Source organism: Eucalyptus grandis, chromosome 9, assembly GCF_016545825.1.
Source record: "Eucalyptus grandis isolate ANBG69807.140 chromosome 9, ASM1654582v1, whole genome shotgun sequence".
Taxonomy (NCBI): domain Eukaryota; kingdom Viridiplantae; phylum Streptophyta; class Magnoliopsida; order Myrtales; family Myrtaceae; genus Eucalyptus; species Eucalyptus grandis.
The window spans coordinates 26,834,394-26,857,233 of record NC_052620.1 but is presented as its reverse complement, the minus strand read 5'-3'; the positions used below and the strand labels follow the sequence as shown (position 1 = coordinate 26,857,233).

General features: G+C 40.3%; 3 protein-coding genes across 3 annotated transcripts; all 3 read left to right on the top strand.

The window, feature by feature from the left end:
- The first annotated feature begins 858 nt into the window (after positions 1-858).
- Positions 859-1,207, top strand: LOC104418899 (auxin-responsive protein SAUR21). The gene has a single exon (XM_018862430.2). It carries the CDS (start codon positions 905-907, stop codon positions 1,205-1,207), a length of 303 nt encoding a protein of 100 aa, XP_018717975.1. The 5' UTR covers positions 859-904.
- Positions 1,208-6,641: 5,434 nt separating this feature from the next.
- Positions 6,642-6,932, top strand: LOC104420560 (auxin-responsive protein SAUR24). Its single transcript, XM_010032379.2, has one exon. The coding sequence runs from the start codon at positions 6,642-6,644 to the stop codon at positions 6,930-6,932; it is 291 nt and encodes a 96-aa protein (XP_010030681.2).
- A 13,589-nt stretch (positions 6,933-20,521) lies between these two features.
- LOC120288166 (indole-3-acetic acid-induced protein ARG7-like) lies at positions 20,522-20,900 on the top strand. The gene has a single exon (XM_039301641.1). The coding sequence runs from the start codon at positions 20,542-20,544 to the stop codon at positions 20,815-20,817; it is 276 nt and encodes a 91-aa protein (XP_039157575.1). The 5' UTR covers positions 20,522-20,541; the 3' UTR covers positions 20,818-20,900.
- The last annotated feature ends 1,940 nt before the right edge of the window (positions 20,901-22,840 follow it).

Sequence of the window (22,840 nt, the reverse complement as noted above, 5' to 3'; positions counted from 1 at the left end):
AACCAAGTAAATAAACTGGAGCTAAAGAGTACTTTACAAAATCTACAGCTCTACAAAAAAAAAAAAAAATGTTTCCTCATGAAACTTTGCAGGCGGTTTGAATATAATATACACTATGCAGCTTCTAACTATAACTGCAACTTTACTAACAGTAACATATTGATTTAATCGAAACTTGAAAGTTCTGTTGCTCTCAAGTCCATATAAGCTAAGGAATCAGCTGGCTGGATCTTGCAAAATTCCACAAGTAAGTAGATTACATTTCTGTGATTCAAAACTGGCCTGAATCTCTACAATTTGCACTTCTTTCCCCATGATTTTGATCTTTTTCATCTAATTCAGTATACATTTTCCTATGTATTACCGATTGCAGAACCCTAGTTTGACTTAACAACTACCTACTGATGTAAAGAAAACGTGGAATTTGCCGATCATGATTCAAGTGACCCCACTTATCATGTGACAACATTGGCATGTGTCTCAAGCATGTCTGTGGTTAAGCGTCTTCGCCATTGTGCAGCCAAAATGAGCAAGAGGCTCTCATGCTACTACCCGATCTCTCCAGGAATTTATCAGGGCCTCAATTAAATGTTGCGAAGTGGGGCATTATGTCTTCAATTTGAGTCCTCAAATGGATATTATAAGCTGGCAAACAATACCATGTGACCTCTTATTTTGCCCACTTCTCTTGCATGGGCCATGCATGTTAGATGATGGATACCTCTTCCTTCCCTCAGTGAACATAGAATACGACACTCTTATCTGCTGCTCATCTATATATAAGTAGAGGTTGTCAATAGGTCTCACAAGCAACATAGAACTCAACATTATCTCAATCTCTTATCAATCCAGTTAAGGTTGCAGTCCTGTCTTCCTTCTCCAAAGGTCGCACAGAAATATAGACATGGGAATCCGTTTGCCCGTTGTCACTCATGCTAAGCAGATTATTCGAGGATCTCTATTCATTCAAAAGAAGGCAGCTCCAGTGGCCATGGATGTGCCAAAGGGCTATTTCGCAGTTTACGTGGGAGACAGCCAGAAGCGGAGATATGTAGTTCCCATATCTTATTTATCTCAGCCTTCATTTCAAGACTTGCTGAGCCAAGCTGAAGAAGAGTTCGGGTTCAATCATCCAATGGGCGGTCTTACGATTCCTTGCGAAGAAGAAGTTTTCCTTAATCTAACATCTCACCTGAACAAATCATGAGATGAACAACAAGGCAGACTAGGAAGATACTAAGTTCAGCTTTGTACAGCAGAAATCGCTCTTTTGGTGTAATTGCTTGCCTTCCCTTCAGTTAGGGGGAAAATGTAGAGCTTTAGACGATAATGCCAGTGATCATTTAGCTATCATCAGCAACAGTTTTTAATCTCGCCTCTGCTTCGTTTGGCATATTTTTGCTGACCCTTTTTTCATCTTTTAAGAAGATGGCATGTATATTACATGATAACTGAGATGAGCCAGGCACAACAATCAAGAGAAGGATGGATTGATTGTTTTAGGACATTCGAAACTTTATTTTGTGCATAACTGATGGACAATCTATAGAAAGCACACTGATTCTGTAAAACCGTGCATACATATATAGAATCACAATATTTCATTATACAAAAATTGAAAGAGTTTAAGAAATAGGAGAATTGCAAATCAAATCTATATTGATTTGACCTTCCACTCGGCCAACTCCATTCTTTAGTTCTAACATCCCCACTATGTAATTTTTATGCTTCGAAAAAGGACGCGTTGACTCAGATTCTTGGGAATTTGACTTAGCCAGGATGGACAGCGTTCTCCATCAGGCGGCTTACGTAATTAATGGTCGGCCTACTAGGGAAGATAGGTCAAATGGCAAGGTAAAGCCGTACGCCCTTCGGCCGCTCGCGGTGTATAGCTTACATCCACACATCTGATTGCGGAATGGGGCAACACTTATGAAGCCCCGGTAGAAAGGGAAGGAATAACAATCTACTTTAGGGTTTTAGCCTTTCTGATTACCGGCTAGTTTTATGATTCTGATGCATCCGAAGCCCACGATATTTCTAAAACACCATGTTTCTTGTAATTGAGGGGAAAAGAAAAAGGATGTTTGAAAGCCTAAATAGGATTATCTAGATTCATATGCAGTGGGGGAAGGCTTGTAATTGAGTCATAATGGAATCACTCATGCTCAAAGGCCAATTTATAGAGTAATCGTTTTGGAGTCTAGATCCAACGTGTGAGGCGTCGTGCAGCGCCCGAGCCCATCATTTTTATCTTTCTTTTAGAGGCCAATATCCGCTGACAAGCAGCCCACTGGCTAGGCCTCTTGGCCACAAAAATGTTCAAAATGCCCCCACAAAATGGGCCAGGGTTGTTATTGGTCCTGAATCCTGACAAATGTTGAATGCGGGAGCCCTTTGGGCTAAAAAAACAGGCGTTTGGAAAAAAAAAAATTTCTAAAGGTTGTTATGGTCCTGAATCCTGATACAAATGGTTTGTTCATAGTCCTCTCCAACTAACCAAGAGAGGCTGTTCACATGAACCAAAATCTCTTCGGATTTCAGTAGGACCTGCGAGGAATCCAGTCTTCAGGAGACGTGGGGCATGATGTTTGCTGGAATAATGAGCTCTAGAGTTTCATGAGGTTTGGCAGACACTATCATGTGAACTCCCAACAGCCCATGTCTCTCCCTTGGCCCTTTATGCTGCAACCTCCTGTCACTCATTCAGCTTAGCAGATAGGCTCACTTGCCATCCACTCACCCTATATATACATTACCAAGAAATCGGTTCTTCTGCACCCAAATCAGACTTCACATTTCTTCCGCAAGTCTTTCCTCTTGAAAAAAAGTTTGCAGACTTTTGATCATGGGGATCAGTTTGCCAGGAAAAAAGTTGCGGCGGTCTCTATCTGGTAGCAGAGAAGTAGGTTCTGCTCCCTTAGACGTTCCAAAGGGGCACTTCCCAGTTTATGTGGGAGAAAACCAAAAGAAGAGATTCATCATTCCTCTGTCATACTTATCTCGGCCCTCATTCCAGGACCTGCTGAATCAAGCTGAGGAGGAGTTTGGCTTCGACCATCTAATGGGAGGCCTCACGATTCCATGCAATGAAGAAGTTTTCCTCAGCCTCATAGATGGATGATCAACCCTGACTGAAGAACTCCTAGATAGATTAGTTGATACACTTGACACGATTTTGTAAACAAATTTTACGACTGGTGTTGATATTTTCCCCTATTGTTTAGGGACTACTGGTTTAAGGAGATAGACAGATGTACAATTGAAGATGCAATTTGAATCGATGACATTGATTTTCATGAATATGTGGATATCTGGTGTTTCTAGTGATCAGTTTGTCCTTTTGGTAATCACTTTGTGCCGAAAGCAAAGAAGTTCAGTCTCTGGCTACCTCATTACAGATTGGTCTTTCATGTGATCAGTTTGTGCTAAAAGCACTGTTGTTTACTTGTCATCCCATGTGAACTGACAATGGTTCCAAGAAAAATAGTCTACAAGGCTTGCTTTTATGTGCTACTGTTCATAGTTGTGGTAATCATTGTATTTCTCACCACGGCCTAAAAAAGAATTGTTGTATGACAAGGAATGGAGATTGAAAGGTCAATTAGATCTGTTGTAGATCAAGTCAATAAACTGAAGAGTTAAACAACAGATTGCAAAATGAACTCTGCATCTCCATCGAAATTGTTTCCAAATGAAATTTACAGGGGTGCTGCATCTGGATTTAGATGTCACTTCCATTTTTGCCATTCTTAACTACATATATGCTGGGAACTAGCTGGCTGGATCTTGTAAATTTCTCCATAGAATCAGCAGACTACAAGGCTGCCACATGACCAACTTGGAGGCAAATGTTTTTCCTACCCTCTCAACTTTTGCCTTTTTAGGCCTGAATCTCTGTAATTTCTGGTTTTTTATTTCCCAAACATTTAAATTTTTTGTCTGATCCAGTACATGTTCGCATATGGACCATCAATTGATTCGGGGGGGAACTACAGCAAAGTGTGCAACTAGGACACAAATTGCGGCCAATGGACAGTATTTAGATTAGATCCAACAATTGCTATACAGTCAATACAAGACCTGTATTATCCAGGGTGTGATATGCCACATCAACGAACCTTTTTTTCTTGATAAAAGAACTACACCATGATATTAAACCACTGCTAAGCCATGTCATTTTCAGGTGACCCTACTACTCATGTGGCAACATTGGCTAATGTCTCGAACATGTTAGTTGGTACAAGTGGTACACTGTTGTTCTGCCAAATTTTAACAAGAGGATCTTGTACCACCACTCTCTCCAGGAGATTATCAGGACGTCTATTAAATGTTCTGAAGGAGGGCATTATGTCTTCAGTTTCATTCTTGAAATGGACATCATTAGTTCAATAGCTGGAAAACAATACCATGTGACCTCTCAAGTGCTTATGTTTCTTCCCTGGGCCATGCATGTTAGATGACTCTTCCTCCACATAGTTGACATGGCAAATGAAATTCCACCTCCTGCTCATCTATATAAGTGGAAGTTATCGATGAATTTCACAGGCAACATAGAACTGAACAATTCACATTCTCTTATCAGAGAGAGAGAGAGCAATGCAGTTAAGGGCCAGTCTTGTTTTCTCTTCTCTAAAAGTTCACAAAGAAATATAGTCATGGGAATCCCTTTGCCCATTGTCACTCTAGCTAAGCAGATTCTTCAAGGATCTCTCTTCACTGAAAAGCAGGCAATTCCAATGGCCATGGGTGCGCCCAAGTGCTATTTTGCAGTTTATGTGGGCAAAACCCAGAAGTGGAGATGTAGTTCCGATCTTTCATTTAACCCAGCCTTCGTTTCAAGACTTGCTAAGTCGAGCTGAAGAAGAGTTTGGATTCAATCATCAGATGGGCGGGCTTACGATTCCTTGTGAAGAAGAAGTTTTCCTCGATCTGACATCTCACATGAGCAGATTGTGAGGCATACCAACAAGACAGATCATGGAACATTAGGTTCCGTTTTGTCAATAGAAGTGATTCGTTTGGTGTAAAATTTTTGCCTATCCTTCAATTCAGGGAAAAGAAAATGTGGAAATGTACAGTATAATGTTGATGATTATTTAAGACGAGCAGCATCAGTTTCTTTAATTATGTTCCACCATATTTTACAGCATCTTTTAGATCTGAATTGCTTCATCCTTTTTTTGATTAATGAAGAAGATAGCATGTGTATTATGTGATGAATAACGAAGATACAATGTAGACATTAAACTCCTATCTTATAGCAGCAGAACAAATGGCTCACAGTGGGGGTCTGCTTTTGTTACACTATTGGTGGACTTATCTTGCAGGAGGCAGGAGAAAAATGGCACGTACTCTGCGTGAGATTTTCCTACTGCAAAAAATGATGTAATTCACGCTCTTTGCATATCATAAAATCTGTCAATCTGTTGGCTTCTGGATTTTAGTGATGCTTATGGACAGCAACTAGTGATGAATCTTTTGTCCACGTTCCATGGCATCCTAACTTATGCAGTTAACAAAAAAGCAGGAAAAATAATTTTCTTTTTCTTACGTAAAAAGGCAGGTCCGTCAGTGTAAGCCGAGATGTCATCACTATGGCCTTTTTCTTTTTTTTCTCCTGAGAAAAGTTGCCTGACACAAATTCCTCTGTTTAACTGAAGAGGGAGAATGATCTAGAGGTACTGATCTAGATTGGAAGATTAATTTAGGAGGTTAGGCACTTTCTTCGCCATATGAGTCAAGGATGACACTTGCCCAAATCGTGCTTTTTTCCTGGCTATTCCGTTATATTATCAAGCGTAATTAATGTCTCCACGCAGTTGGGGAGAATTTCTGTTGTGCCTAATTCTGGTCCAACCAAGGATATCTCAATCATGTGATACTTCAAGTAACCTGCACCGTTTAATCTTCAACTGACCCTTCAGCCAGATTCATTCTAGGTCAATGTGGATCTGCTTCTGCATCTAGAAAAGGACAACCTCTAAGTTACAGTCAAATGCCAAAACATTGATACAAATAGAGTACGAATAAAATGGAAAGAAATGATAGGGTAATGAAATACCAAACTTCTTTATGGGTCCTTGAGTTTTAAGGATTAGTTAAAGTTGGTTTACAAATGTTCAATCTAAGATATGACCAACTGATGAGCACGACCTCTGGGTTTATGTCAAAGTAAATTTGGCACTTCTTCAACAAATAAGCAATCAGAGTTCTGAGTGGAGCAAATTCTGAAAACTTTTAAGAATTCCTCCCTCTGTTTCAGAGATGATTCACTATGTTCTTCTCTTCTTTTGTATCCACCCTTCTTGTCTATCTGGTGGTCCCTTCCACAGGTTTCTTATGCCAGATGTGTTAGGACATAGAGGGCACTCTTAAGCAAAAAAGAAAGTCCCAATCAATACCAAATTTCCTGATGAGTAGTCAGAAGACAGGACCGTGTGAACCTTCGGGTGAATATGTTTCTTGCTCAAACCGGTGAACAAATGCCTCATGCACTGCTCATTCTAACATTCCTATATATTATATATAGATGCATTTCCTTCTTCAGTCATAGCAAGCCCTCAAGATCTCTCAGCTAGCAAAACATATATTTTTCCATCAAAGAATTTGCCGTCTCCTTCATTTTCTCTGGGGAAGATATGGCCATTCACTTGTCAAGTATTATGCATTCAAAGCAGATTCTCTGCCGATCTCTTCTCATTGGCAGAGAAGCGGTCACAGTCCCAAAAGGCTACCTTGTAGTCTATGTCAGAGAGAGACAGAAGACGAGATACTTAGTGCCGGTATCATTCTTGAATCAGCCTTTGTTTCAGGACTTGCTCAGCAAGGCCGAGGAAGAATTTGGCTTCGATCAGCCCATGGGTGGTCTCACAATTCCTTGCACAGAAGACGCATTCATTGCCCTCACTTCACGGTTGAGTCATTCGTGAGAGGAGATAAACAAGCCAGAAACAATTTTTGTAATATGTGATGCTGATCCCATGTACAGTCCTTCGATGTATTTCTGCAGCAACCTTATACTAAATGTACCCATTACAAAAAGAGATCATGGAAAATTTGCTCTTTCAGTCATTTGAACTGCAGAATTGATAAGTCATTCAATTTCCATTTGCTGAGCGACTTAATTCAAGGGTTATTGGGTAACATGTCAGTCTGCAATCAGTGCTCAGCAGATGCAGCCCGCATAAATGCAAATCAACAATCATGACAGCTAAAATTTAAAAATTTTGCTTTTGGACTATGGATGATGCTGATGTCTATAATCCCATCTTCTGATAGAAGAGATAACAGTATTTTAAAGTAAAAGTCATACACACAAACAAAACCTAGTCAGAAGATCCTAATGTGGTAGTAAAATGTCCATCAAGGCAGCTGGATTTTACTCCCAACGCTCATGAACTTGTGGATTCATTAGAACGCTGAATAATTTTTCAGGTCTTACGGAGCAGACTAGTTGACATTCATTCATTCGGTCATGCAACCAAAATATCAGCCAACACGACAATTTGCCCTTGATTACATTGCAGCCTCCGATTGACAGCCTTTGAGGGTACGCATTGGGAATAGCATTTTTCTGCTCAATAGGGACCCTGGCGAAAAAAAATGTCATCCGGAAGTTATCCTTGGATTCTATAGGACAAAAGAACGCTTCAAGTGCTATAACTTTGCTCAAATGGACATTTAAAGTGCCATAACTTACGAAATGTACACTTAGGTGCCATATTCGAAGACAAACGGATCACTTGAGTGCCACTCCGACCAAAGTCCGGTCAAAACGATGCCGTTTTGCACGCTAACGTGGCCAAATAATGCAAAAACAATGTTGTTTTGGGATAATGTGGTAAAAAAAAAAAAAATAATTAAATTAAATTTAGTTAAAATATTAAAAAAAATAATTAAATTAAATTTAGTTAAAATATTAAAAAATAATAATTTTAAAATTAAATTTAGTTAAAATATAAAAATAATAATTTTTTTTTTTAAAAAAGGGAAAATGGGGGAGGTGGTTGAGGGATCGGCCCTTAGCCGCCGCCGCTGCCCGTCCCACTACCGCCGGAAGGGCCGGCGACGGCGGGGAGGGTTAGCTAGGATCGTCGGGCCTTGGCCAGGGGCCGGCGACCTCGGCCGACCAGCGGCGAGGGCTCGTGAGCCCCGCCTCGATCTAGGGCAAGGGCCGCGACCCTCCCCAAATTTGTGGCCAATGGCGAGGGCTCGCGACCCTCATCTAGATTCGGTGAGGGTCGGCGGCCCTCGCCCTAGTCGGGCCAAGGCCGTCGACCCTCGCCGGATGCGGGCGAGGGCTTGCGAGCCCTCGCTGCCGGTCGGCGGGGTCGCCGGCCCCGGCTAGGGCCCGGCGACCCCGGCCGACCTCCCCCCGCCGTCACCGGCCCTTCCGGCGGCGGGCGAGGGTTGATCCCTTAGCCACCTTCCTCTTTTTTTTTTTAAAATTTTTTTAATTTTTTTTTATATTTTATCTAAATTTAAATTTAATTTAATTTAATTAATTTTGTTATTATTTTTTACCACGTCAGCCCAAAACGACGCCGTTTTTGTCTTATTTGGCCACGTCGGTGTGCAAACGGTGTCATTTTGAGTTCGGTTCGCCGGAAAAATGTCACATTGGCGTTTTGGCGGATTGTCACTCAAGTGATCCTTTTACTCCGATTTTGGCATTTAAGTGTACCATAAGTTATGGCACTTAAGTGTCCCATTATGCAAAGTTATGGCACTCCAAGCATCCGCACGTCGATTCTATAGCATAGCACGAAATATTTATAGAGGCTCCTGTATCTTTTAGTCCGATAAAAACCATCATTTACCATGAGCTTTAGTAAGTTATATCCATTCGGTGACACAATTGGAATGACAAAAATTAATTCCTGTCTACAACTGCATCTAATCTTTGTTGGTAACTTACGAGATAGTGGGCACCAAATTAAGCAAACTTTGCATAACGTTATACATATCTGTTCTCTGCAATAGTGAGCATAAACATTACGGATGTCCCTGACCCCATGTATCAGTTGGCCTCACATTTACATCAAGATTGATTATTCAACGGCACCGTCAAATCAATTGGTTTTACATTGGTTTGTGAAGAGAAAGGACAGCGGACGCCATGTACCTCAACCACTAGACACCAACACAGATATTCAGCCTCTTGTGTTTCTTGATCAGTCAGAAAAACATAACCACGTGATTTCCTCATTGTCGTGCCCTCCCTAGACCCCAGTACTTAACCGTGGCCGTATATTAGTCAGAAAAACATAACCACGTGATTTCCTCATTGTCGTGCCCTCCCTGGACCCCAGCACTTAACCGTGACCGTATATTAGTCAGAAAAACATAACCACGTGATTTCCTCATTGTCGTGCCCTCCCTGGACCCCAGCACTTAACCGTGGCCGTATATTAGTCAGAAAAACATAACCACGTGATTTCCTCATTGTCGTGCCCTCCCTAGACCCCAGCACTTAACCGTGGCCGTATATTAGATTTTGAGAGTATTTAGTGTTCAAACCCTTCTATATATGCCCTTTACCAGAAGAGTTTCATCAAAGAGCAGAGAACTTTTTGCCTTCACCGCCTTCAAGTCGCACTAGCAGAAACCTTTGCATTGTCCTAGTCATTGCGCAAATCCATGGGCATCAGATTGCGCGGTTCTCTACAGGCAAAGAAACTGTTTAGCGAAACCATTGTGACGTTTAGAAAAGCCGCTTCAGCTCCTCCGAATGTGCCGAAAGGTTTCTTCACGGTCCACGTTGGAGAAACTCGAAAGTGTTTCGCAGTCCCAATATCCCTACTCAAGCGACCCTTCATGCTGGCATGTGCTAAGCAGATCCAAAGAAGAATATGGCTTCGATTATCCGACAGGAGGGCTAACAAATCCTCGTGAAGAGGAGACATTCGTCACTATCACTTCTTGCTTGACATGGACATAGAAAACGAACATTCTGAAACGACAACTGATGACAAAGTTTGTAACTATAGGAGTTGCTGATGCCATAGGAGGATCGGTTTCGTCCTCCTAATAACTAGGAGATCCAAGCAAGGTGAAAAGCTAAAAGGTACAGTTTTCTTATGATTGATCACGGGTCTTTATTCGTGATCTATCATCATGAAATCATGGTTGAATGGTCAAATTCCACTCCAACATAAGAAGGCTGTCGAGCAATCTGGCTTCTTCTGTCGAACCTTCAACTCCTTGGAGGAAATGGGAGGCTGATCGAGAATGTCATTCATTGTATATACCATCCGAATAACCATGCAAAAACTAGAAGACATTAGACTCCGTTTTTTCATTAAATATATATATATATATATATATATATATATATATATTTTCATCCATGATAAAAATATTTTTATTTATTTATTTTTGTGAGCAAGACAACCATTGTTTTTTGAATAATCGTTCATTTTTCGCAAAATAATAGGAAACTTACAAATAAAAAAGCTCACTCCCCAACCAAATACCGTTCCAAAAAAAGAAAAGAAAAGATACAACCAGATACTCACAAGAAAAAATCGAGCTCAGACATTGGGCACTTTATCTTCTTAAAAATAAAAATAAAAACTATATCAAAACATCAATGTAGGACGATACTAGCAAGTTCTTTTCATTGACATCTAACTCCTCAATGAAAACAGCACTTTATCTTCTTAAAAAATAAAAAATAAAAACACACGGAAAAAGTAGCAGAGGCGAAACATAAACTACCAGGTCCAACGTTTGAAGGAGACACGCCCCCACCTTCTCGTTCTGAGGAAGACAATTCGCTCACTTGATCCCCAATTGAAGCGTGCGTCTCGAGGCGGCCATGGAGAAGTTGCAAACAAGATTCTTCGAGGGCCCAAAGGAGAGTGAGGAGAAGAAGCTATTTTTCCTTTTTTCCCAGTGAGAGATTGCTTGCTCCTCAAGACTGGCTTTTCACTCGAGCAAATCCAAGGATGGTGCTTGATCTTGACGTACGTGGGGATTTATCGTGTTTTTCATTTTGATATGATAATTGGATATTCCTTTTCCATGTCAATCTTCATAATCCACTCGAAAGATTCTTTTGCATATAAATTAGGAACAATATCTCATACAAAACAAATGATATTCTTTTATCCTTGGATTATACATATTACTATCCATTTTTCACAAAGAAAAAGAGTTTTTTTTTTCTCAATAAAAAGAAACATTGATTTTTCTTTGGAAGGCTGTGTTTGTTTCACATAAACCATTTTTCTCATTTTTGGCATTTGATTTACTTAAGAAAATGAGTTAACGAAAAATGTTTTCGTAATGAACGTTCTAAGTATTGCATAGAAATGTACCAATCTTTACTCCTATAATAATTTTGGCCAAAGTTAAAATTTCTGTAAAAATAAAATAAAATAAAATGTGCATTTGTGGCGTCTGAAGTGGCAAGCGAACGCTAATATGGCAAGGACAATATTATGCTAGCAAAAAATAAACAATCAAAATGACGTTATCTCCAAAATTCAATTATTTCCAACCGAACTAGGGATAACCTAAAAGTTACTTGAAATGACACTGTTCCCACTTGACAAGCAGATCCACGTCATTTCTAAGCCAATCAATGGTGTTTCAAATGAGAGAGAAGATAGACAGAGCCACTCGAATTGGAGCTGAGGATTAGGTTCTTCAAAAAAATCTCATTGAAGGTGGGAATGTTCATGAATGTGCTCCGGTTTTGTGATGAAACACGAGCCCCTATTTACAAAGCTCTAATATTTGATTAGGAAATGAGGTCGCTTTCATTATATGCGGACTACGAAATCGTTTTAATCAAATTTTCATGAGCATTTTAACTTTTTTTTATTAAATTGATCGTTACCAACCGGGATCAGTTTTCTATGCCATCTACTTTATCGGCAGAAGTACAGTCAAGTGTCATAACTTGGTACAGAGGGACACTTAAGTGTCATAACTTTAAAATAGTACACTTGAGTGCCAGTTTTAAAGTTAAATGGGATACTTAAAGTGCCACTTCGGTGAAAATCCGGCCAAATGGCTGACGTGGCGACTTTCCGGCGAGTTTGGTCCAAAACGGCGTCGTTTTGCACGCTGACGTGGCGGAGAAAATGCAAAAATGACGCCGTTTCGTGTCTACGTATAAATAATAATATAAAAATTAATTAAATTAAATTTAAAATTAATTTTATTTAAAATATTAAAAAAATTAAGAAAAATTAAAAAAAAAAAAGGGGGAGGTCGAAGGGGCGGCTGAGGGTTGAGCCCTCCGCCGCCGCCTCCCCACCGTTGCCGGGAAGGGCCGGCGACGGAGGGGGAGGGTTGGCCGGGGGGCCGGGAGGGCGGGGAGGCGGCGGCGGTGAGGGCTCGGCCCTCGGCCGCCCCTTCGACCTCCCCCTCCCTTTTTTTTTTTTTTAAATTTTTTAAATTTTCTTAATTTTTTAAAATTTTAAAATTTTCTTAATTTTTCTTAATTTTTGAATATTTTAAATAAAATTAATTTTAAATCTAATTTAATTAATTTTTATATTATTATTTATACGTAGACACGGAACGACGTCGTTTTTGCATTTTCTCCGCCACGTCAGCTTGCAAAACGACATCGTTTTGAACCAAACTCACCGGAAAATGATCACGTCAGCCATTTGGCTGGATTTTTGCCGGAGTGGCACTTAAGTGTCTCATTTTACTCCAATATTAGCACTCAAGTGTACCCTTTTAAAGTTATGGTACTTTAAGTGTTCCTCCGTGCCAAGTTATGGCACTCCAGTGTCCCAACCTCATACTTTATCCATTTCAAGCCCGCAATATTTCTAGGACGTCATATTTCCTGCTACTGAGAAAACGAAAGGTAATATGCTAAAGCCTAGATAGGATTGCAAAGCACTCGTTTTGGGGTCCATATGAACTGGAAAAGGGGCTGTCAGTTGAGTCATGAATGAGCGATCGCGCCATGAATTTGGGAGTGTTGTTTATTAGTCCTGAGAAATGGTTTGTTCATAGTCCTCTCCAACTAACCAAGAAGCTGTTCACATGAACCACAATCTCTTCGGATTTCAGTAGGACCTGCGAGGAATCCTGACTTCAGGAGAGGTGGGGCATGATGTTTGCTGCAATAATGAGCTCTAAAGTTTTATGAGGTTTGGCAGACATTAACACGTGAACTCCCAACAGCCCATGTCTCTCTTTTGGCCCTATATGCTGCAACCTCCTTATCACTCATTGAGCTTAGCAGATAGACTCGCCATCCACTCACCCTATATATGCCTTCCAAGCCAATGCTTCTGCACCCAAGTCAGAATTCACATTTCTTCCTATTTCCTTCCAGCGAGTGGCATAGCATCTTCCTCAAGTCTTTCCTTTTGAAAAGAGATTTCAGACTGATGATCATGGGGATCAGTTTGTCAGGAAAAAAGTTGCGGCGGTCTCTATCTGGTAGCAGAGAAGTAGGTTCTGCTCCCTTAGACGTTCCAAAGGGGCATTTCCCAGTTTATGTGGGAGAAAACCAAAAGAAGAGATTCATCATTCCTCTGTCATACTTATCTCGGCCCTCATTCCAGGACCTGCTGAATCAAGCTGAGGAGGAGTTCGGCTTCGACCATCCAATGGGAGGCGTCACGATTCCATGCAATGAAGAAGTTTTCCTCAGCCTCATAGATGGATGATCAACCCTGACTGGAGAACTCCTAGATAGATTAGTTGATACACTTGACACGATTTGTATACAAATTTTACGACTGGTGTTGATATTTTCCCCTATTGTTTAGGGGACTACCGGTTTAAGGAGATAGACAGATGTACAATTGAAGATGCAATTTGGATCAATGACATTGATTTTCATGAATATGTTGATATGTGGTGTTCTTAGCGATCGATTCGTCCTTTTGGTAATCACTCTGTGCCGAAAGTAAAGAAGTTGAGTCTCTGGTTATCTACCTCATTACAGATTGATCTTTTGTGTGATTAGCTTCTGCTAAAAGCACTCTTGTTTCCTCCTCTTGTTTTATGTGAACTGGCGATGGTTCTGAGAAAAATAATCTACAAGACTTGCTTTTACATGCTACTGTTCAGAGTTGTGGTAATCGTTGTATTTCTCGGCACGGCCTAAAAGAATTTTTGCATGACAAGGAATGGAGACGAAAAGGTCAATTAGATCTATTGTAGATCAAGTCAATAAACTGGAGCTAAACAGTAGATTGCAAAATGAAATGCATATCTCCATTGAAATTGTTTCCAAACGAAGTTTGAAGGGGTGTTACATCTGGATTTAGATGTCACTACCATTTCTGCCATTCTTAACTTCATATAAGCTAGGAACTAGTTGGCTGAATCTTGTCAATTTCTCCATAGAATCAGTATATTACAAGTCTGCCACACGACGAACTTGGAGGCAAACGTTTTTCCTACCCTCTCAATTTTTGCTTTTCTAGGCCTGAATCTCTGTAATTTCTGGTTTTTCTTTGTTCCCCAAACATTTGAATTTTTCATCTGATCCAGTACATGTTTGCATATACACCATTGATTGATTCGGGGGTGAAGTACAGCAAAGTGCTCAACCAGGACACAAATTGTGGCCAATGGACAGTATTTAGATTAGATCCAGGAATTGCCATACAGTCAATACAAGACCCGTATTATCCAGGGTGTGATATGCCATATCACCGAACCTTATTTTCTTGATAAAACAACTACCCTGTGATATTAAACCACTGCTAAGCCATGTCATTTCAGGTGACCCTGCTACTCATGTGGCAACATTGGCTAATGTCTCAAACATGTTGGTTGGTACAAGTGGTACGCTGTTGTTCTGCCAAATTTAACAGGAGGATCTTGTACCACCACTCTCTCCAGGAAAGCATCATATTTTATCCATTTGAAACCCACAATACTTCTTGAGTGCCATGTTTCCTGCAATTGAGAAAAGGAAAAGGTAATATTCTCAAGCCTAGATAGGATTGTAAGGCACTCATTTTAGGGTCAAGGTCCGTATGAAGTGGAAAACGGCCTGTTAGTTGAGTCATGAGTGAGTGACTCACACCACAAATTTGGGAGGGCTGTTTATTAGTCCTGGGACAAATGGTTTGTTAAGGAGTCCTCTCCAACTAACCGAGAGAGGTAGTTCACATCAACCACAATCTCTTCAGATTTCAGTAGGACCTGTGAGGAATCCTGTCTTCAGGAGACGTGGGCCATGATGTTTGCTGCAATAATGAGCTCTAGAGTTTCATGAGGTTTGGCAGACATTGACAGGTGAGCCCCCAACAGCCCATGTTTCTCCTTTGGCCCTGTATGCTGCAACCTCCTCATCACTCATTCAGCTTGGCATATAGACTCACTTGCCATCCACTCACCCTATATATACATTGCCAAGCCATTGCTTCTGCACCCAAATCAAAATTCACATTTCTTCCTACTTCCTTCCAGCAAGTGGCATAGCATCGTCCTCAAGTCTTTCCTTTTGGAAACAGATTTCAGACTTATGATTATGGGGATCAGTTTGCCAGGAAAAAAGTTGCGGCGGTCTCTATCTGGTCGCAGAGAAGTAGATTCTGCTTCCTTAGACGTTCCAAAGGGGTATTTCCCAGTTTATGTAGGAGAAAACCAAAAGAAGAGATTCATCGTTCCTCTGTCATGCTTATCTCGGCCCTCGTTCCAGGACCTGCTGAGTCAAGCTGAGGAGGAGTTTGGCTTCGATCATCCAATGGGAGGCCTCACAATTTCGTGCAATGAAGAAGTATTCCTCAACCTCATAGATGGATGATCAATCCTGACTAGAGAACTCCTAGAGAGATTAGTCAATACACTTGACACGATTTTGTAAACAAATTTTACAAACGGTGTAGATATTTTTCCCTCTTGTTTTAGGGAGTACCAATTTAAGGAGAAAGACAGATGTACAATTGAAGATGCAATTTGGATCAATAACATTGATTCTCATAAATATGTGGATCTCTTGTTTTCCTAGTGATCGGTTCATCCTTCCAGTAATTACTTTGTGCTGGAAGCAAAGAATTCAGTCTGAGGATATATACCTCATTACCGATTGATCTTTAGCGTGGTCATTTTCAGTTGACCCTACTACTACCCCGTGATATTAAGCCACTGCTAAGCAATGATCATTTTCAGGTGACCCTACTACTCATGGGCCCACATTGGCTAATTTCTCGTACATATTAAGTTGGTACAAGTGGTACGCTGATGTTCCACTGGATGTTAACCAGAGGCTCTCATACCACCACTCCCTCCAGGAAACTATCAGGACCTCTATTAAATGTTCTGAAATTGTGCATTATTCTTCAGTTTCTGTCCTGAAAAGGACGTCATTAGTTCAAAAGCTGGAATTCAACACCATGTGACCTCTCAAGTGCTTATGTTTCTTACCTGGACCATGCATTTTAGATGACCGTTCCTCCATGTATTCAACATGGCACATGAACAGTGCTAAGTCGAGCTGAAGAAGAGTTTGGGTTCGATAATCTGATGGGCAGCCTTCGGATTCCTTGTGAAGAAGGAGTTTTCCTCAATCTGACATCTCACATGAACGAATCGTGAAATTTACCAACAAGACAGATTAAGGAAGACATTAGGTTCAGCTTTGTAAATAGGAGTGACTCGTTTGGTGTCAAATTTTTTGCCCCTCAATACAGGGAGAAGTATGTAAAAATGTACATTACAATGTCAATGATTATTTAAGATGAGCAGCATCAGTTTTTTGGAGTATGTTCCACCATATTTAATAGCAACTTTTAGATCTGAAGCAAAAATCACGAACATAGCACGCGTATTATGTGATGAATGACAAAGATACAATCTAAACATGAAACTCCTATCTTGTAGCAAAAGAACGAATGGTTCACAACAGGGATCTGCATTTGTTACACCATTAATGGAGTCCTCTTGCAGGAGGAAGAAGAAAAATGGCGCCTACTCTCTCTGAGATTTTCCTATTGCAAAAGATGATGCGATTCAAGCTCTTTTCATTGTAAAAAATTATTCACATAAACAACGGGATAAGTACACTAATGGTGCATAAGTTGGTGTACGGCACTCACTTTAGTGCCAAAAGTTTCCGTCAGATCATTTAAGTGCCAAAAAATTTGAAAAATGCTCACTTTGGTGTTAATGTCGATCTGATCGGCCGGAAATCTGACGTGACATTTTTTATATTAACTTCTTATGCTGATGTGGCTCACCGGAGTTTCGATTAGGTCACTTAGGCCTTCAAATGATGTCGTTTTAGCATCCTAACACCAAAACGATGCTGTTTTATGTCTTTCCCCCGAATTCAAAACTCTAAATCCCCAAACGACGCCGTTTTGTGTCGTCTTCTTCCTTGAGCAGATTCGTCTTCTTCCCCGAACAGATCCAGCAATACCAACAGCACCAAACCAACAACACCAGCAGCGGAGCACCAGCAACACCAGTAATTTTCCAAAAAAGAAACCACGCATTCGCCTCCTCCCTCCCCCAGTAGTTTTCCCCCATTCTTAATCACCTTATCAACCTTTCAAATCCCCGAATCTCAGCCTCACCACCGCATTTTCCTAAGAAATATCATTGGGTGCAGAGGAAACGCGAGCTTGAAGAATCCCCAGAAGCACGAGCGATCTGGCCAATGGTAGCTACGAAGATCTGGAACGCCACGGAGGTTGTCGGCGAAGCCAGCTGCTATGAAGGCGGCGGCCGTGGCCCCGCCATCCCCTCCTCCGCCCTCATCGTCGACGCCTCCCTCTTTCTCGGGATTTTCTGTTCGTTTTTTTCTTTCTTTCTTTTGTCTTACTGTGGCAAGCAACTACAATAGATGTTGAGGGATGGTGGCTAAGCGACGGTGGCCGAGGGACGTCGGCCAAGTGACGGTGGCTGAGCGATGGTGGACGAGCAATGGCGGACAAAAAAACCCTAATTTCAATCTCCAAATAAAATTAACAAAACGGCAACGGCGTCGTTTTTGTGAGGGTATCCACGTAGGATGGCAAAACAACATCGTTTAAAAGGCTTCTCGATTTTTTTTTTTAAATATAAAAGCCACGTAATCATTTTGGCCGGAATCTATCGTCGGTGGCACCAAAGTGATCGTTTTTCCTCCAATTTGGTACTTAAGTGATCCGGCGGAAACTTTTGGCACCAAAGTGAGCGCCGTACACAATTTATGGCACCATTAGTGTACTTATCCCCATAAATAACTAATAAATCAAGAAGAATTAGATCCATATATGTCTGTAAAATACCGAAATCGATAAACATAGTGGAATAAAACATATACCTGTTTGAGCCATTGCTTCACTTGAAGAAAAATAGATCACTCTAATAATTGAATTGAAAAAAAAAAAGTAAGTTGTAGAAAAAAGACGCAGTATTAGTGTCATTTGTCTTATATGTGCAAATAAAAATTGTGCAGTTTTTTTTACTCAGAGTAGAACATAAACCTAAAGAATTGAAAAAAAAGCTCATTCAGGAACAAGAAAATGACTTCATGATTTGGATTAGATCTCGATGAAACAATACATCAATGAGAAAGAGATCTATAGGAATGCCAGATATTCAGTATAACAACTTTCAATGGGATTAAGCTATAACCTACCATTTTATAGGCTAGAGAGGGACCTAACAAACCATAATTAATAGTGTGTAATTACCTACATTTTGCTACTCAACTAAGCCCGTTATTAATAGATACCAAAACCCAATCCAATAAAATCACTCTATGGTTTAACAAATATTGAAATATTCATTAACCCGAATATTTGAAATAGAAAATTCATTAATTAATGTAAGCCTACTCAACTAGATCTGTTATTAACAGATGCCAAAACCCAATTCAATAAGATCATTTTAAAGTTTAACAAATATTGGAATATTTATTAACTCGAGTATTTGAAATATAAAAATTAGTTAATTAATGTAAGTTCATATTATAGAAAGTTCCAACACTCATAAAAAATCAGACAATCTCTTGACTTCTGGCCTCCGGGCATGCTCATGGACAGCAAATAGTGATGAATCTTTTGTCTATGTTCCATGTCAAACTAACTTATGCAGTTAACATAAACAGGAAAAATATGTTTTTCTTACGTAAAAAGGTTGGTCCTTTGGTGTAAGCTGAGCCGTCATCAATCTGGCTTATTTGTTTCTTTCTGAATAATAGCTGCCAGACGAAATTCTTCTGTTTGTTTAACTGAAGAGAGTGAATGATCCGGAGGCGAAGGGATAGATTGGAAAAATTAGTTAAGTTAGGAGATTAGGCACTTTCTTCGCCATCAAGATATAGCTTTTTGGTTTCTTCAGCTTTTTCATGAGCCAAGGGTGACAGTTGCCCAAATCATTCCTTTTGTCCTGGCTATCCAGTCATAGTTGGGCAGAATTCTGTTGTAACAAATTCTGGGGAAATGGAACATTTCTCGATGATCACGTGATACTTTAATTTGCGTGACAGCCAGCTTCATTTTATGCTAACATATAGCTGCTTCTGCATTTAAAAGATCACGGCCTCTAAGGAAACCATAAACGCCCAAACATTGATACAAATAGAGAAAACAAAGAAAAAACGGAAGGCATAGTTATACTAAGCTGCTTTACTGGTCATTGAGTTTTAAGTGTTGGTTGTAGTTGATTTAAAAAATGTTTCAATCTCTGACACGACCAACCGATGAGCACAGCCCTTGGGTTTATGTCCAATTGATTTTGGCTTATTCAACAAATAAGTCATTGATTTCGGACACGCTGGCCACTGACCCAGCAATCACAGCTCTTTGTAGAGCTAATTCTGAAAACTTCTAAATATTCCTCCCTCTGCTTCAGAGAGGATTCACCATAAATTACCAGTGACCTTTTCCACCCTTCTTGTCTTCCTGGTGGTCCCTTACACCGGTTTCTTATGCCACATATGGTAGGGCATAGAGTGCACTCTAACCCAAAATGAAAGTCTCAATCATTATCAAAGTTCCTGATGATGAGTTGGAAGACAGGACCATGTGAACCTTCAGGTGAATATATCTCTTGAACAAACCAGAGAACAAATGCCTCGCAAAATTGGGATAAAAAAAGGTAGTTCCTATCTAGATGTGTTTCTAATCTTTGTATGCAGTACAGGAGATAGGGGCACCAAATTAGGCAGACGAACTTTGCCCTACACCATGCATTTGTGTTTTCTCTGTGATAGTGAGCAAAAACATGGTCAGAAATCTTAGAAATGTTCACATCAACCACAATCTCTTCAGATTTCCGTAGGACCTGGGAGGAATCCTGTCTTCAGGAGATGTGGGGCATCATGTTTGCTCCAATAATGAGCTCTAGAGTTTCATGAGATTTGGCAGACATTAACATGTGAACTCCCAACGGCCCATGTCTCTCCTTTGGCCCTATATGCTGCAACCTCCTGTCACTCATTCAGCTTAGCAGATAAACTCACTTGCAATCCACTTACCCTATATATACATTACCAAGCCATTGCTTCTGCACCCAAATCAGAATTCAATTTTCTTCCTATTTCCTTCCAGCGAGTGGCATAGCATCTTCCTCAAGTCTTTCCTGTTGAAAAGAGTTTCCAGACACGTGATCATGGGGATCAGCTTGCCAGGAAAAAAGTTGCGGCGGTCTCTATCTGGTCACAGAGAAGGAGATTCTGCACCCTTGGACGTTCCAAAGGGGCATTTTCCAGTTTATGTAGGAGAAAACCAAAAGAAGAGATTCATCGTTCCACTGTCATACTTATCTCGGCCCTCGTTCCAGGATCTGCTGAGTCAAGCTGAGGAGGAGTTTGGCTTCGATCATCCAATGGGAGGCCTCACGATTCCATGCAACGAAGAAGTTTTCCTCAGCCTAATAGATGGATGATCAATCCTGACTAGAGAACTCCTAGATAGATTAGTCAATACACTTGACACGATTTTGTAAACAGATTTTACGACCAGTGTAGATGTTTTCCCTCTTGTTTAGGGAGTACTGGTTTAAGGAGATAGACAGATGTACAATTGAAGATGCAATTTAGATCAATAACATTGATTTCTCTATATGTGGATATCTGGTTTTCCTAGTGATTTATTCGTCCTTCTGGTATTCACTTTCTGCTGGAAGCAAAGAAATTCAGTCTAAGGATATATACCTAATAACCAACTGATCTTTAGTATGATCAGTTTATTCAAGTGAATAAACTGAAGGGCTAAAGAATAGATTGCAAAATCAATCTGCATCTCCAACAAAATTTTTCCCTCATGAAGTTTACAGGGCTGTTACATCTCATTTAGCTGTTAACTCTCATTCTTCCCACTCTTAACTTAATAATAAACCAGGAACCTGCTAGCTGGATCTTGTAATTTTTCCATAAAATCAGCAGATTACAAGTCTGCAGCCCCAACAAACTTGTAGGCAAATGTTTTGCCTACCCTCTTGACTTTTCACTTTTTAAGGACTGAATCTCTGTAATTTCCAGTTTTTCCCCAACATTTTAATTTTTTTCTAATCCAGTATATGTTTTAGTATAAACCATTGATTGATTGGGAGGTGAAGTACAGGAAAATGTGCAATTAGGACGCAAATAGTGGCCAATGGACAGCATTTAGATTAGATCCAACTATTGCAATGCAGTTAATATAACACTTGTAGTATCCAGGGCGCAATATGCCACCTCACCGAACCTTATTTTCTGCATAAAACAATTACCCCATGATATTAAACCATAGCTAAGCAAGGATCATTTTCAGGTGACCCTACTACTCGGGGCAACATTGGCTAATGTCTCAAACATGTTAGTTTGTACGAGTGGCACACCGTTGTTCTGCCAAATTTTCACAAGAGGATCTCGTACCACCACTCTCTCCAGGAAATTATCAGGACCTCTATTAAATGTTCTGAAGTGGGGCATTATGTCTTCAGTTTTATTCCTGAAATGGACACATTTAGTTCATTAGCTGGAAAACAATACCATGTGACCTCTCAAGTGCTTATGTTTCTTCCCTGGGCCATGCATGTTAGATGACTTCCTCCACATAGTCGACATGGCACATGAAATTCACCTCCTGCTCATCTAAATAAGTAAAATTTATTGATGAATATAACAAGCAACATAGAACTGAACAATTCACTTTCTCTTATCAGAGAGAGCAATACAGTCAAAGGTCAATCTCGTTTTCTCTTCTCTAAAAGTTTACAAAGAAATATAGTCATGGGAATCCGTTTTCCCACCGCCGGCCTCGCTAGGCAGGGTGACACTTACCCAAATCATTCCCTTTGTCCTGGCTATCCAGTCACATTCTTAAGTTTAATTATTGTCTCCTCATAGTTGGGCAGAATTCTGCTGTAACAGGTTCAGGAGCAATGGAAGATTTCTTGATGATCACGTGATACTATAACTTGCTCTGCAGCCAGCTTTATTTTAGGCCGATGTGAAGCTGCTTACGCATTTAAAAGAGCATGATCTCTAAGTTACCGATAAATGCCAAAAACATTGATACAAATTAAGTAAATACCACGAAAACAAAGAAAAAACAGATGGCATAGTTATACTAAGCTGCTTTACTGGTCATTGAGTGTTAGTTAAAGTTCACTTATAAAATGTTTCATCACAGATATGACCAATGAGCACAACCTCCCGGTTTATGTCCAATTGCTTTTGACTTCTTCAACAAATAAGTCATTGATTTCGGAGGCCTGGCCACTCACCCAGCAACTACAGCTCTTTGAAGAGATAATTCTGACAACTTCTAAATACTCCTCCCTCTGCTTCAGCGATGATTCGCCATAATTGGCATTGCAAGTGACCTTGTCCACCCTTCTTGTCTTCCTGGTGGTCCTTTTCACCGGTTTCTTATGCTGGCTGTGGTAGGGCATAGGGTGCACTCCAATACAAAATGAATAGTCT

Bases quoted from the DNA above. Each gene is read 5' to 3' on its own strand.
- LOC104418899 (XM_018862430.2), top strand. From the start codon at position 905: ATGGGAATCCGTTTGCCCGTTGTCACTCATGCTAAGCAGATTATTCGA.
- LOC104420560 (XM_010032379.2), top strand. From the start codon at position 6,642: ATGGCCATTCACTTGTCAAGTATTATGCATTCAAAGCAGATTCTCTGC.
- LOC120288166 (XM_039301641.1), top strand. From the start codon at position 20,542: ATGGGGATCAGCTTGCCAGGAAAAAAGTTGCGGCGGTCTCTATCTGGT.